This window comes from Schistocerca piceifrons, chromosome 7, assembly GCF_021461385.2.
Source record: "Schistocerca piceifrons isolate TAMUIC-IGC-003096 chromosome 7, iqSchPice1.1, whole genome shotgun sequence".
In the NCBI taxonomy this organism is placed as follows: Eukaryota; Metazoa; Arthropoda; class Insecta; order Orthoptera; family Acrididae; genus Schistocerca; species Schistocerca piceifrons.
This window is the reverse complement of record NC_060144.1, coordinates 434,908,317-434,924,124: the sequence shown is the minus strand read 5'-3', so window position 1 is coordinate 434,924,124 and position 15,808 is coordinate 434,908,317. Positions and strand designations below refer to the sequence as shown.

The following is a 15,808-nucleotide window of genomic DNA, read 5'->3' as shown; positions in this document are numbered from 1 at the left end:
ACACACACACACACACACACACACACACACACAGAGAGAGAGAGAGAGAGAGAGAGAGAGAGAGAGAGAGAGAGAGAGATTGAAACTTTTTATACCTTAAAGCTAATTGATAGCTTCTATGTAGACTTTACAATGTTAGCCATTTTAATTGAATGGAAGCCAATAACTAGAATGCTTACTCAGCAAGGGCACTTATCAATGATGAACCTGTTCCCTCTGTCGAGCGAATTGGAGGGTTGGTAATGCAGGATGGGTTGTTTAGCTTCTTGGCATCTTCAATCCCCAGAGAAGAAGCAAGGACTTCCCCAAAGACAACCACACCATTTTTCCTCATAGCCTTTAGCACAGCAGTTGAGGATTTACTTGTCACTTGCAAATACAGTGGAGAGCTCACCTGAAAGGAAAGAAGTAACTTATACAATTGCAAAACTAATTACCTTTTAAATATTTATGTTGGAAAATAAAGAGCGCAATATGATTGCTAGGATTCTTCTTCTTCACTACTGTTTACATACTATGGCTTCTTGTTCTTTATTTGACTGCACTGATATGTCTACGAAATAAGTTACTTTTATTCTGTCAGAACAGAGTTATTTACAATGAAAATTGCTACTGTCTAAAGGTAATTGTAATCTTCAAGCCTTGCCACTACATAATCAGATAACTTTTAGTCAGATTGGCTAATCAAGATTGTTTTTAATTTTATTTTGGATTACTGTGCTACTCAGTTTCTTACTTTCTGTCTCATAGAAACACATTGAAATTCTTGGCACAACAATACATAAATGAAATCCGACCTCAGCGAAGAAGGCAGAGTCTATGTGGAAATTATCTTTATAGCTTACACTGTGATTGCAAAAATATTATATCATTGGAAATTTATTTTCATTACTAACAGTAAGTACCATTAAGGATAAAATGCACTGTGACATCAGTAATATAATTCCAAGATTCTTAATGAAACATTTGCAAAATGTATAGTTTTCTATTTTACATAGTATTCTTACTGCTTGATTATGCTCAGTAAATACTGCATTTACTATATTGCCCAGAAGAAATTTCTACAAAATAGGGAGTGAATGTGTACAGTGGAATTTAGGACCTTTGTTTTCAAATCAGTACAATGAGAGATATTTCTAAGAATGAAGCATGCTGAATAGAGCCTGTTGATTAATTTCTATATATGCTTCCTACATGATCTTTTTATGTACGTGGTCTGAAAAGATTTTTACACAGAGCATTTCATTTAGTGCAAGACCATTAATGTTTATCAGTGATACCAGAAGGTTGTTTTTACTTGTTTCAAACTGCATAATCTTCTTCTATGAGTTTGAGACTTTAAATTGTTTGCACCAGCTGACCACACAATTAGACCTCAGTACAAGAAGAAGTCAAGCAAATCTTCTGCACAGTGGTTTTTGACAGTAGATCATCTTGAGGGTCAGATTTGTGTGCAATGTTGGAATACTGTCCAAGACTTCTTTGCATGAAAAGCGTGAGTCGAGGTCTATGGTTTAGCATGAAATTGTTGCTGAAAATTAACAAAGTTCATTGTATGTAGAGCACTACCACAAGTGAATGTCATGTGGTTAGAAGCAGCAAAAACCTGGAAGTGAACCCCAGACCTTAGGATTAGAAGTCTTACTAATCCATATTTTTGAGTAGTCATAAGAAACTGATCTTCTGGAGATAGTTCCCCCAGTGGCTCTTAAGTACCAAGTGGCAATATAGGTGCTGTAACTGTAAAATAATGAACATGGTGCGACAATGTCTTTGTCCAGCAGACTCAAATCTTATAATAGTGAAGTACATGAAAACAGATGTAAACAGTACTATAGTATAACTAAAATAACTTGATAGTTGACACTTTACGTGTTGGAGCTCGTTTCCTCCAATAAGAGTGCTCGTCATGCTCTAACCATTTGCCATTGCCAAACTGCTACAACAGTTTGTCATTTCACTTCCAGTTTCTTATTCAGCAGTCTTTCTTCATATGTTTGGATCCCGAATCATAGATTCGGCACACTTGTTTTACTACCATGCCAAAAACAACACATGCACAAAATTATGCTAATGAAAATCATTTTTCTTACACAGCGATAACCAAAGACTACTCCTGCACAAGTTGCAATTCAGCATCACATATACAGGTATAATAATTACAGAGATTTGCTTATGTTAGATAAGCTCCACATGAGATTGTGTGTAGCCAAATTTTTGAAAGCTACAATTCATCATTGTGACCAGAGCTCCACAATCATAAATAAATGAGCTCAGCCCCGTCTTGTGGCTCAGCACAATGGTTAGCGTATTGATCTGAAGTGTACAAGGTTATAGATTTGAATCTCGTCAGCTGTAGAGAGTTATTTTATGTCTTTTTTTCCCCAACTCTAATCAGAAGAGTCCGATTATTATTTTTATTCAGTTAATTGTTTTAAATGTAACTGAGTTGTAATTCTTTGCCACATCATTTTCATCTTCATATTGACTTTATTTGCTGTTATTTTTCTTCCTATTATTCTTTTGTTGTTTGTACTCTGCAACCAAATGCCAAAGAGGACTCCTCATCAGTCGATGGTGCTCATTTAACTAGTGGAGGATAGTTTCAGGTAACCAATGATAGCAAGAAATTACAGTTTGCTTTTAGCACTGAAAATGAATTTTTTCTGTTTTGAGCTAGCTCATAGAAGTTAGCTTTAAACGCTGTGAACAAAGTGATCATGATTTTAGTTTTGCTACAGATTGTTGATCACTGTTTTTTAGGTACACAGCATGTCGCAAGGTTGTGGTTAGGTTAGGACACGACTTTAAATTCAGGGCTGCAAAACCGCTCATCTGCCGAGTTCAGCCACTGGTCACTTAAAATCAGCTACTGACAGGACATCTCGCATTTCCGACGTACCTTGCAGCGGACGCTTCCAACATTGCTCTGCATTACACATTAACAGCATTTGTGAAGTGACCTGCAGTCTATGTGGCAACACTGTAGCAGCAGCTGACAAATGTCAACTATCAGGTAATTTTAACTGGACTATAGATAAATGTGTAATCAATGGAATAGGATGAATGATGCTACTAATGCTACTATCCTTAATGAGCGGGTGGTTTATATAGTTTCTTCCTTTGTAGTAAATAAGAGTAATACTGTAGTACTCTACGAATACTCAAAACAATATCTTTTTGCAAAATGATCAACAAGTTAAAGCCCCTAAACAAATGAAAGTGGAAAGACAATATTTCTACTTACCACACAGCTAGATACAGCAAAACTATCACATAAATTTTAGCTTTTGCAACCAAGTCTTGCTGCAAGAATCATCTAGTTAGAAATCATTGGAGAAAACCAGACTATCCAAGAAACAAGGATTTCATGGTCACTTGCATGGGCATGTGTTGGTTCAAATGGAATCTTCTTCAACACTTTCTCCTCAATTAGTAGTAAGTACAGGGTGTCCAGAAAAGGGCTCCCTGATTTCAAAATTAAATATCTGGAAAACAAAGATCGATAGAGGAATGCAGTAAACGGTATGTTTATTGTGAAAGCTGTAAGAAGTTTATACAGCAGTTTGAAATAATAGTTACAAAAGCTGCTAACAGATGGCGCTGTACGCTGTACAGCTCATATCAGCATACATAAGTGAAATAATCATATGAAAACAATCTTTGCAAACAACCACATCACAATGTTTTCAAAATGTTCACCATTGGCACTACAGAGGTGGCGCAAACGAAGAATGAAATTCGCCATCACATTTCGTAGTGTCTCAACCGAAATGGATTCACATGCCACAGAGATCGCCGATTCAAGCTCATCCAGCGTGGCAGGATTCTTCGGGTAGACCATGTCTTTCACTGTGCCCCACAAAAAAAGGTCACAGGGAGTCAAGTCCGGCGAATGTGGAGGCCAATCCATGCCTGCACCAGTAAATTTGGGATATTCCAAAGCGATGACTCGATTCCCGAAGTATTCCTCAAGAAAGCGAAACACTTGTTCGGTCCGATGTGGTCGGGCTCCATCTTGCATAAACCATTCAGTACCTGGTCGATCCTCTAACGCTTGCTGTGTGGCGACCAATTGTTCCAAAATTGCAACGTAACGTGCACCAGTGACTGTTTCTCGAATGAAAAAAGGGCCAATAATGCCTCTGCTGCATACTGCAGCCCACACAGTAACTTTAGGAGACTACAGGGGTTTTGCTTCACACCAATATGGCTTTTCGGAAATCGCCAGTTTTGCTTATTCACGTATCCATTCAGGTGGAAGTGTGCTTCATCTGTAAACCAGATGCAGCCAACATCAAATCCTTCACTATCAATCATTGTGAGCATCTGATTAGCAAAGGCAACCCTTTGTTGCGCAGCTCATACGGGTATGGCCTGGTGCATTTGAATTTTGAATGGAAACGTGTAGGCTCTTTCTCAGTATTTTCTGTGTGCTGGAACGCTTCAAACCAGTCTCAGATGCAACTCTACGGACGGATGACATTGGATTTTGCTGAATAATTCCAGAAACTGTGGCGATATTTTCAGGCGTAACTGCGGTTTGCTTCTGGCCAACATGCCCCACTAGATCATCAGTTACGCTGCCTGTTCGTTGAAATTTTGCGAAGAGCGTACGAATGGTTTTCGCATCGGGTCCTTTTGGAACATTAAATCATGCTTGAAAACTTTGCTTTGTTGCCGTAGGACTCTCTTCTAACCTGTGGTACTCTAGCACCAGAAAAACGCGTTCTTCAATGGAGTACATGGTTTTAATCTCTTCCTTCGGTACGCTAACCTCCTTTCACATTTCAATAGTGGAACTGATCGCTCTGGGCTTCGGATCACTATTTATACTAGGCATTACGTATGGCGATTACAGCACCATCTGTTAGCAGCTTTTGTAACTATTATTTCAAACTGCTGTATAAACATCTTACAGCTTTCACAATAAACATACCGTTTACTGCATTCCTCTATCGATCTTTGTTTTCGAGATATTTAATTCTGAAATCAGGGAGTCCTTTTCTGGACACCCTGTATCAACACTACTTCTGAACTACACAGCATTAATGCAACATTTTGTGTTTGCTCATTTCTGCCTTTATCCAGCAAGTAAAATCATTTCATCCATATTTAATGTAGGGAGGAAAATAAAACTGCTAGTGCACATCAAGAAAGTAATGAAATTGCAAACTTTTACCCGAAGCAATGACTAAACTTAACTGTTGCAGGTAGGAAACCAGATCATATTTTGCACGTTAACTAATGGTTTCTGTTCGCTGAAGGGTTCTTTGAAATAGGTGGAATTTGTAACTAATAATAAAAAAAGTCTACCTGACTAGCAATAACACATGCTCTGTAGACAGCTTCTGCTTCAATAGCCTCTGGTCGTGACAAGTAGTGACCCTCAGGACCAGTCATGCCAGATGAGAGGAGACGTTTTGTTTTCTGTAATAGAAGGGAAAAATTTTTCATTCAAGGAATAATGTTGGTAAAATATATGAAAAATCTCTAATATATCTCTCTCTCTCTCTCTCTCTCTCTCTCTCTCTCTCTCTCTCTCTCTCTCTCTCTCTCTCACACACACACACACACACACACACACACACACACACACACACACAGTAAAACTTAAAACATGTATAATCTGGAAATCTGCCTAAGCCGTACAAGTGTTTCAGTCCTAATGCATTCAGCAGACTTTTATATGCTACTTTTTTTTTCTTTTTTTTTTACAAACCAGAACACGCCTGACGCAGGAAAGGAACGCAAATTTTAAGATTTAATTAATAAGTCAATGTATATGGTGTATAAAAAGAATCATCCGATTTGGCAGGTCTATATCTCTGAAACTAATAAACATATACAATTAATTTTGGTTTTTGATGAACGAGAAACTCAAAAAGGATTTTTGCCATACGATTTCATAGATGTTCAATATTCCCCCCTTGAGAGGCACAGCATATGCGGTATTCAAATTGTTCCCACACTGCAATGAGCAGGTCTTGAGTTACAGCTTCCACAACTACTGTTGTGTGATGTCTCAGTTCATTCACTGTTGTTGGTAACAGAGGCACATAAACAGAGTCCTTTATAAACCTCCACAAGAAATAATCACACACAGTCAGGTCCGGAGACCTTGGAGGCCAGTAATGTAAGGATGAATCATTTGGTCCAGTGTGACCGATCCATCGTTCAGTAATCCAATTTAAAAATTCCTGCACTTCTAGATGCCGGTGTGGCAGTGCCCCATCCTGTTGGTATATGGATGTAAATTTATTTCTTACTTACTGCGAAAGTATAATCGGAAAAAAAGCCGCCTATACTGTCGCAGTAAGTAAAAAACTAAATTTACATCCATATCGACAGATAAGCTATAGTCATGACGATACATTAAAGTGTGTTCCATCTTTTTGTCATAGAGCCAGCACCCAGCATTATGCTAGCAATAATGACGTAACTTCCTGAAACCATCTGAAGATGAACCTGAAAAGGTTCGAAAACCGGTTCATGGAATAAAACATAATTATTCAAAAAAGTGACTGGTTGCAGTTTTGTATAACTTATTTACATACAAAACACATTAAATTTAGAAGAGTCCCTCTCATGACGTACAACTTCATGTGATTGTTCCATATCCCACATTCTAACATTATGAAGGTTCACCTTTCCATTTAAATCAAATTTTGGCTTGTCACTAAACACTAAGCGTGGAAGAAAACTGTCATCCTCCATTTTGCCAAGAACGAAATTACAGAACTCCACATTTTGTTGTTTCTATCCTTCATGAAGAGCTTACTGTAGCTGAATTTTGTACAATATCATGTGTAATCATCGATGCGAGACACTGCACATGGACATCAGGCGCATGTTGAGCTGTCGAGCTGCAATGGTGAATGGATTTCTGCAGACTCCTTGTAAATCTATGGCGTATGCATTCGATGTCTGTGTAAGACACTTGGTGATGGCACTTGGTGATGGCCCGGATATTTGTCTTTACACAAACAATCCATTTCTCAGAATTTTTCATGCCAGTGTCTAATGCTCTGTGCTCTAGGAGGATCCACACCATACCTAGTATGAAAGTGATGCTGCACAATTATTACTGACCCGCACTGGGCAAAATGTAGAAGACCAAATGCTTTCTGTTGTCCCGACACCATTTTTACTAGAACTGAAGTGGGCGCACACTCTTACTACCTAGTGGGAATCATGTAGAACTCTAGAGTTAACTCTTTCCAACAGAAAGTTGTTCACACATATCTCAAATAACATAATAGTTATGATTTTTTAAAAATCTGATGATTCTTTTTGATACGTCCTATATAATGAGGAAAAGAGCTTGCACAGTACTACTGTATTACAGTATACATTAATTATTCACAACTCTACATGTACTCTACTTTTAACACAAAGACTGTACAGCCCTGACAGTGCTGTTATGTGGTGGAAAACCAAGAAAAAGAAGTTCAGCATAGTGCGATATTGCAGGTATGGACATTAAACTGCACCGCTGTGTGCAACAACAAACAAGTTACACACAGTGTTGATACATCAAATGAAATAGTGCTTTCATGAGCACTCTGTTTGTTGGTGTTTCTTGTTTTCTGTTATTACTGATGTGCACAGGTGCACACTGGAATACTGTTGCACACCTATGGACATTCTGCTGCAATCTGCACAGTGGAGGGTGTTGTTGCATTAAACAATGATTTTACCTGGCAAGGTCAAGCATTTCAAAGAGATGCACTATCTGAATTTTTTTCTGGTAGTTGTAATTGACTAGTAGCACTTTAAGTGATAACATGTTGTTGAACAAAAAGTATGTCTTGCTAACACTTAATGAAAAGATTAATGTAGTTGAGGTGAGTGAAAGAGACAAACACACTATGCGTGAAACAATGTCGCGTTTCAAATGTGGTAAAACACAAATTTATGGTTCTTTGAAAGCCAAGGATAAGATGCAGCCAAATGAAAAGAAAGATGAAAAAAGCAGGAAATGAAGAAATTAACGAGATGTCTGGTATTGGTTCATAAGTGGATGGACAAAAAACTTACCTTTTTCTGGACCTATGTTGCAGAGTGAGTACCTGAAGTTGCTGAACAGCTTTGAAATACTGAGTTTAAAGCACTCACACGATGGGAGGACAGTTTCAAAGCAAGACACAACATCATGTGGACTGATTAATTGAGAGGGGTTATGGGGCCAAATAGCGAGGTCATCAGTTCCGCGATTCCAAAGTGAGTCACAGAAGAAAGAGGGTCTGCTAAAAGTGGACAGATCCAGTCAGGGGAGCAAATTATAAAATAATGATCATTAAACATACACAGTAAAGGCATAAACGGTGAGACCAAATCTAAAAACTGAAAAAAAAAGGGGGGGGCAGTCATGAGGTCACAAACCGAGAAGGCTGTAAAACAAGTCCCAACCACAACCAACCTGCCCCTGCTCCAAGACTATAAAGTAGAACCTTATATCTGTAAATAAAAACCACTTTCATGGAGGAAACTAAGGACCGGTTCAACCATCTGTGGATCGTCTGCTAATATTAGATTTAAGGAATCGGGAAGACTATACGTAACATGAAGAGTCGAGAGAGGACATCCCACCAATACATGAGATATCATCAGTCTGGCTCCACAACCACATTGCGAGTGTGGGTCATTACATAGGAGGAAACAGTGGGTGAGCTGGGTATGACCAATGTGTAAATGGCATAAAGAGTGGACTCCTTCCGAGAGGAGCAGAAGGAAGAGCACCAAACTACAGTAGACTCCTTGATTGTGTGGAGTTTATTACTATGAGCAGTAGTGCTCCAGATGGCATTACACTTTTGGACAAAGAGACATTTGACATAGATCTGTATATCTGCAGCTGGAATCAGGAAAGGATATAGGGGGTAAGTATCTGCTTCTCTAGCCAAACAGTCAGCCAGTTCATTCCCTGGGATGCCCAAATGACTTGTGACCCAGAGAAAGACGCTTGAACGGGTGGCACACTCAAGGGCAGAGAGAGGGTAATGGATAGCAGAGACCAAGAGGTGACGCAAGTAGCATCAGTTGATGGCCTGTAGGCTACTCATGGAGTATGAACAAATTAAAATGCTGTGGAGGGAGGCCTGAGAAACAAAAAGGAGAGCTCTGTGAATGGTTAGAAGCTCTGCTGTGAACACGTTACATGATCCCAGCAATAAGTGGTGTTCTAATCCAGTAGGAAATGTAAAACGCAATAAGTGGTGTTCTAATCCAGTAGGAAATGTAAAACCGTATCCCACCTTATCGATTGTCTTAGAACCATCAGTGTGAAAGATGGTGGCACCCTGGAACTCTGCAATGATGGCACATAAAACACACTGGTAAACCATAGGACCGACAGAGACCTTAGGACCCTGCAATAGATGGGTCCTAATCTGCGGTCTAGGCACCATCCAGGGAGGGGGGGGGAGGGGGGGGAGGGGGGGGGGGGAGGAAAGACGCAGGGTGTAGTCCAGTGAGTGGAGATGGAGATCCTGACAGAGGGAAGTGAGACCCATGCTAACCAACAATCCCACCTGTGGGCGGGTGTTAGGAGGGAGACATTCCTCATTGGCGAAGAGCACAGTGCACACAGGATGCTCAAGGCATTAAGGAATTGGTGAATGGTGATTGCTTGAGAAAAAAGGAGTTGGCTCCGTCGGATGTGTAGAGGGGGAATCCTCGCTTCTGTGAAGAGACTATCAACAGGACTAGTGTGAAAGGCACCAATAGCCAGATGCACCCCACAATGATGGACAGGCTCAAGGAGTTTCAAAGTGGAAGGAGCTGGTGAGCCATAAACCTGACTACCATAATGTAGTCTGGACAAGACCAGAGCATGGTAAAGATGAAGAGTGGACTGGTCTGCACCCCAAGATGAATGGGCCACGAGGCAGAGAGCATCAAGCTTCCACATACAAGTAGTCTTTAGGCGGCGAAAGTGGGGCAGCCGTGTCAGCTTGTTATAAAAAATAAGGCCCAAGAAACGGGACTGTGCTACAACATCGAGGAGCTGGTTGCCTAAACAAAGTTCTGGATCAGTGTGTACTGTGGGTAGAAGACAAAAATGCATAACCCGCGTTTTAGAAGGAGAAAAATGGAAGCCTTGGGCGGTGGCCCATGCAGAGGCACCTCGGAGCTGGCGCTCAGCAGATGCTACAGAGTGAGAGCTGCACCAGATGCAAAAACCGTAGACTTACAATGCCAGGGTAACCAGAGGCCCAACAGAGGTCACAAGCACACTGATGGCAATGAAGAAGAGTGTGACACTTAGCACAGAACCCTGTGGGATACCATTCTCCTAAATCTGAGAGGAACTTGTGACGAAGCAAGCATGGGCATTTTTTCTTCCCCCTCTTGCTTTGTCATCTGCCTCCTTAAAATTCATTTTTTTTTAATTTTTGAATTACTTTCCATTAACATGTTGTTGATGTTGTTATTGTTGTGGTCTTCAGTTCAGAGTCTGGTTTGATGCAGCTCTCCATGCTACTCTATCCTGTGCAAGCTGCTTCATCTCCCAGTACCTACTGCAAACTACATCCTTCTGAATCTGTTTAGTGTATTCATCTCTCGGTCTGCCTCTAAGATTTTTAGCCTCCACGCTGCCCTCCAATACCAAATTGGTGATTCCTTGATGCCTCAGAATATGCCCTAACAACTGATCCCTTCTTCTAGTCAAGTTGTGCCACAAATTTCTCTTCTCTCCAATTCTGTTCAATAACTCCTCATTAGTTATGTGATCTACCCATCTAATCTCCTGCATTCTTCTGTAGCACCACATTTTGAAAGCTTCTATTCTCTTCTTGTCCAAACTAGTTATCATCCATGGTTTACATGGCTACACTCCATACAAATACTTGCAGAAACGACTTCCTGACATAGTGGTTCTCTTTTCTCCAAAGGTCTCTCTAATTTTCCTGTAGGCAGTATCTATCTTACCCCTAGTGATATGCGCCTCTACATCCTTACATTTGTCCTCTAGCCATCCCTGCTTAGCCATTTTGCACTTCCTGTCGATCTCATTTTTGAGACGTTTGTATTCCTTTTTGCCTGCTTCATTTACTGCATTTTTATATTTTCTCCATTCCTCAATTAAATTCAATATCTCTTCTGTTACCCATGGATTTCTATTAGCCCTTGTCTTTTTAGCTACTTGATCCTCTGCTACCTTCACTATTTCATCTCCGAAAGCTACCCATTCTTCTGCCCATGCAAGCGCGCCGGCGCACAGGCATGGACGGTGAAGAGAGCGGCCTGTGAGGGGAGGGGATTTAAATCGGCCACCTGCCCTCAGGAGCTCAGTTCGTCAACGCATCTGACGATGGCGACATGTCTGATCGCCGAAATATTGTGCCCGTTGGACACTATGAACCGGCAGTATACCCGTGGACTGTTCGAGCAACAAATACGCTGGGAGAAACTGAAGAATCACATCATATGTGGAGGATAATTAACATCTGAAGTAATCAGCTCTTTAGTGCAGCAGCGGAGGCAATATGTGGAAAAAAACCATCTTAAATATGGGATCTTAATATTCTTGCCGTTGGTGGGGAGGCTTGCGTGCCTCAGCGATACAGATAGCTGTACCGTAGCTGCAACCACAATGGAGGGGTATCTGTTGAGAGGCCAGACAAACATGTGGTTCCTGAAGAGGGGCAACAGCTTCTTCAGTAGTTGCAGGGGCAACAGTCTGGATGATTGACTGACCTGGCCTTGTAACACTAACCAAAATGGCCTTGCTGTGGTGGTACTGCGGACAGCTGTAAACAAGGTGAAACTAAAGCCGTAATTTTTCCCGAGGGCATGCAACTTTACTGTATGGTTAAATGATGATGCCGTCCACTTGGGTAAAATATTCCGGAGATAAAATTGTCCCCCATTTTGATCTCCGGGCGGGGGACTACTCAAGAGGACGTTGTTATCAGGAGAAAGAAAACTGGCGTTCTACGGATCGGAGTGTGGAATGTCAAATCCCTTAATAGGGCAGGTAGGTTAGAAAATTTAAAAACAGAAATGGATAGGTTAAAGTTAGATATAGTGGGTATTAGTGAAGTTCAGTGGCAGGAGGAACAGGACTTCTTGTCATGTGAATACAGGGTTATAAATACAAAATCAAATAGGGGCATTGCAGGAGTAGGTTTAATAATGAATAGCAAAATAGGAATGGGGATAAGCTACTAGAAACAGCATAGTGAACGCATTATTGTGGCCAAGATAGATATGAAGCCCACGCCTACCACAGTAGTACAAGTTTATATGCCAACTAGCTCTGCAGATGACGAAGAGATTGATGAAATGTATGATGAGATAAAACCAATTATTCAGATAGTGAAGGGACACGAAAAGGGATGGCTAGAGGACAAATGTAAGGATGTAGAGGCTTATATCACTAGGGGTAAGATAGATACTGCCTACAGGAAAATTAAAGACACCTTTGGAGAAAAGATAACTACTTGCATGAATATCTAGAGCTCAGATGGAAACCCAGTTCTAAGCAATGAAGGGAAAGCAGAAAGGTGGAAGGAGTATATAGAGGGTCTATACAAGGCCAATGTTCTTGAGGACAATATTATGGAAATGGAAGAGAATGTAGATGAAGATAAAATAAGAGATATGATACTGCGTGAGGAGTTTGACAGAGCACTGGAAGACCAAGTCAAAACAAGGCCCCGGGAGTAGACAACATTCCATTAGAACTACTGACAGCCTAACAAAACTCTACCTTCTGGTGAGCAAGATGTATGAGACAGGTGAAATACCCTCAGACTACAAGAAGAATATAATAATTCCAATCCCAAAGAAAGCAAGTGTTGACAGATGTGAAAATTACTGAACTATCAGTTTAATAAGCCACAGCTGCAAAATACTAACACAAATTATTTACAGACGAATGGAAAAACTGGTAGAAGCCGACCTTGGGGAAGATCAGTTTGGACTCCGTAGAAATGTTGGAACATGTGAGGCAATACTGACCCTACGACTTATCTTAGAAAATAGATTAAGGAAAGGCAAACCTACGTTTCTAGCATTTGTAGACTTAGAGAAAGCTTTTGACAATGTTGACTGGAATATTCTCTTTCAAATTCTGAAGGTGGCAGGGGTAAAATACAGGGAGCGAAAGGCTATTTACAATTTGTACAGAAACCAGATGGCAGTTATAAGAGTTGAGGGGCATTTAAGGGAAGCAGTGGTTGGGAAGGGAATGAGACAGGGTTGTAGCCTATCCCCGATGTTATTCGATCTGTATATTGAGCAAGCAGTAAAGGAAAATTCGGAGTAGGTATTACAATCCAGGGGGAAGAAATAAAAAATCCTGTCAGAGACAGCAAAGGACCCGGAAGAGCAGCTGAACAGAATGGACAGTGTCTTGAAAGGAGGATATAAGATGAACATCAACAAAAGCAAAACGAGGATAATGGAATGTAGTCGAATTAAATTGGGTGATGATGTGGGAATTAGATTAGGAAATAAGAAGCTTAAAGTAGTAAATGAGTTTTCCTATTTGGGGAGCAAAATAACTGATGATGTTCGAAGTAGAGAGGATATAAAATGTAGACTGGCAATGGCAAGGAAAACGTTTCTGAAGAAGAGAAATTTGTTAACATAGAGTATAGATTTAAGTGCCAGGAAGTCGTTTCTGAAAGTATTTGTATGGAGTGTAGCCACGTATGGATGTGAAACATGGACGATAACTAGTTTGGACAAGAAGAGAATAGAAGCTTTCAAAATGTGGTGCTACAGAAGAATGCAGGAGATTAGATGGGTAGATCACATAACTAATGAGGAGTTATTGAACAGAATTGGAGAGAAGAGAAATTTGTGGCACAACTTGACTAGAAGAAGGGATCAGTTGGTAGGGCATATTCTGAGGCATCAAGGGATCACCAATTTGGTATTGGAGGGCAGCATGGAGGCTAAAAATCTTAGAGGGAGACCGAGAGATGAACACACTAAACAGATTCAGAAGGATGTAGTTTGCAGTAGGTACTGGGAGATGAAGCAGCTTGCACAGGATAGAGTAGCATAGAGAGCTGCATCAATACAGTCTCTGGACTGAAGGCCGCAACAACAACAACAACAACAACAACAATATTAATCGTGGTATAATAGAAGTGTGTGTGTGTTCAGTACCATCAGTATATGTGAGATAACCATCTGTGTAATGGTACAGTCATTTTCTAACATTAAGGAATTACAACTTTAAACATAGTTACCTGGAGTAATGTGTGTGGAATGTATTAGCAAGATTTGTATGTATACTGCCCTTCAGGCTAGAATCTCATGCAGTTTGTTGGAATACAGTGAGATAAGTTTTTGTAAGTGAGAATTTTGTCTGATCAGTAATGAGAGTTAAGTTTGCCATAGCATAAGGTTCTGTTACTGTGGAGTGTTTTTCAGTAGAGTCAGTTTTGCATTGGATAAGCAGAGCAGTGTTTGTTTATTAGTTGATGAAGCAATAAGGAAATAATAAAATAATGAACAATGCAAGGGTCTCAATGGTTAGGGAACCTGTCTCTGTAGTAGGGATATTTTTTGAGAATCCACTCCACTAGCTAACAATGTAAGAAATGTAAGTAAAATAATGGAGCTGACAGACATGATTAATGCAACAGATAAATGTATACAAAAAAAATGTGTTGTAACTGTATTGATGATCTAATTATAAACAAGGCAACATTGAGTACTGCTTATATTGTGCAATTCATGACACTGCAGTTGGAATTAGAGATTAACAGAAACAGCAATATTTTAGTGAGGTACAAGTCATATACTGCTGTATCATTGGATAAATAGGTTACCCGAAAACTTTTATTTGTGTTCTGAGGAATTATGAGCTTAAAGTGGTAATGCTGGAACAAAGAACAGTAATTTTGCTGATTAAATGATAAATGTGGTGCTAGACTGATGTGAATATTCTGACAGGTCAAATATTTGGTAACATTTAGTGATTTTGTGAGGATTTAATTTTCTGATTGAATGAGAGTACTGCTTAGAGTTGAGTGGAGAAATAGAGCAAAGATTTGGTACAACTTCCATCCCCGTCATTTTTATCTGAGTAGTAATTAATTTATGTGATGGTGACTATTCTTTTTCATAATGTAATGACTAGTAAATCTTTACTACTGTACATCTTGAGTTTTTGCTATTTTGCAAATGGGAAAGAAACAAAAGTCCATGAGAAAATTCAAGAAGGCCAACTAACCACCAAGCATATACTGGGCAATAAGCAAGCTGCAGACATTCTCACCAAACCCATGTTACATATCTGACTTGAATATGTAAAATAATTAATTGAAATATATTAAGTACTGTGTTTAGCAATATAAACATTTAGGGAGAGTGACAGATGATATGTTTATATTAATCTCTATGCATTGTAGCAGACTGCTGTATTTTGTTGCTGTCCTAAAATATATCCGTCTTGCTACAGCAACCATATTGTGCGTGTGCCTTATATTGTGCCCTTCTTCTTGAAGTTTCTGCAGGAGATGTGACACTAAAGTTCTGGGGCAATGTTATTAGAAAGGCAGTTGATCAGGTTGGGTGGAAGCCTTTGTGGCAGACACACCAGCTGTAAGTTTGGGATTGTAACTGATACTGATGGAAGAGCAGAAGCTAGCTCATATGAACCAATAAACAAGGAACTTTGATCCTGACAACTCAATTTGGTGGCAGCTGCCACTCATAGAATCAGACACACAGAACTCCACTGATGGACCAAAAGAACTTGAGAACAAACAGTGTAATGAAGGCCTGTTGCAGGATCATTGAAAGGAAAGGAAGGAAGGAAACAGACAGAACATTTAAAAAG

The 15,808-nt window shown here is 39.9% G+C and overlaps 1 protein-coding gene across 3 annotated transcripts in view; it reads right to left on the bottom strand.

Moving 5' to 3' along the window:
- The window catches only part of LOC124804766 (dihydropyrimidinase-like), a 261,068-nt gene that overhangs the window by 27,080 nt on the left and 218,180 nt on the right, over positions 1-15,808 (bottom strand). For all 3 annotated transcript variants that reach the window (XM_047265081.1, XM_047265082.1, XM_047265083.1), the window contains 2 exons: positions 5,317-5,430; positions 180-394 (listed from right to left, as the gene is read on the bottom strand). In XM_047265081.1, coding sequence (XP_047121037.1) covers positions 180-394; positions 5,317-5,430 — 329 coding nt within the window. The remainder of the gene's footprint in view (positions 1-179; positions 395-5,316; positions 5,431-15,808) is intronic.